A 782-nucleotide genomic window follows, 5' to 3' on the forward strand; every position below is an offset into this window, starting at 1 on the left:
GACGACTGGGTCAGAGCATCTCTAAACCTAGGTGCCCAGGTAGTCATAATGTTATGGCTGGTGTATATTGCAATAAGGTAAAGATAAATATACAATTTTAACAATATTGCCCTACTGCACAGCGGTATTAATATCAGATATAGACAGAGTAAACGAAAATGTAAGCATGTACGAACCCTGTATTTCTCTCCATGAGTAGAGTAGGCGATGAGATGAGTAACCTTGGTGCTGAAGTCTTTCCGGATGGTCCCACCCATGTGATGAACCAGATTCACCAAGTTCTTCTACATGGAAACACAAAAATGACACAAAATGCCAAGCATTTTCAAGCTACTTATCAGCCAACATGGACTCAGATTACTTTCAGCTTATTGTACCTAATAAACTGGCAACTAACACCCCAGTTCTGCAGTAAATTCTACCTTCATGAAAGTTTTTACATGTTTTAGCTGTTGTGAAGAGGCGTTGACTCAGCTTTAGGGACATCTGATGACTGCAGCTTACAGTGCTGCTGACTTGTATTGTGTTATACTGAGTGGTGTTTCTAGTATTGAGTCTTCCCTTATTGATATAAAAGGGATAAATAACACATTATTACAAACAGTTTAACATGGTATCATTTAACTGCACCACAACTGTAACTGCCACAATGACTATAAACTGAATCAATATCACTCCAGAAGTTTAACCCTTAGAGGTTCCTGGGTACATTCCGTTTTTTTATTTTCATGCTATTTTGGCTGTGTTCAATGAATGAAGCTCAAACTTGCCAAAGGTTATTC

General features: G+C 38.4%; 1 protein-coding gene across 1 annotated transcript in view; it reads right to left on the bottom strand.

The window, feature by feature from the left end:
- The window catches only part of ect2 (epithelial cell transforming 2), a gene marked incomplete at its 5' end in the record, with an annotated part of 28,288 nt that overhangs the window by 26,600 nt on the left and 906 nt on the right, over positions 1-782 (bottom strand). Inside the window, 1 exon segment of the mRNA XM_035652677.1 lies at positions 177-284. Coding sequence (XP_035508570.1) covers positions 177-284 — 108 coding nt within the window.

This window comes from Morone saxatilis, unplaced genomic scaffold (genome assembly GCF_004916995.1).
Source record: "Morone saxatilis isolate NCDOM2014 unplaced genomic scaffold, NCSU_SB_2.0 Contig12, whole genome shotgun sequence".
Lineage (NCBI taxonomy): Eukaryota > Metazoa > Chordata > Actinopteri > Moronidae > Morone > Morone saxatilis.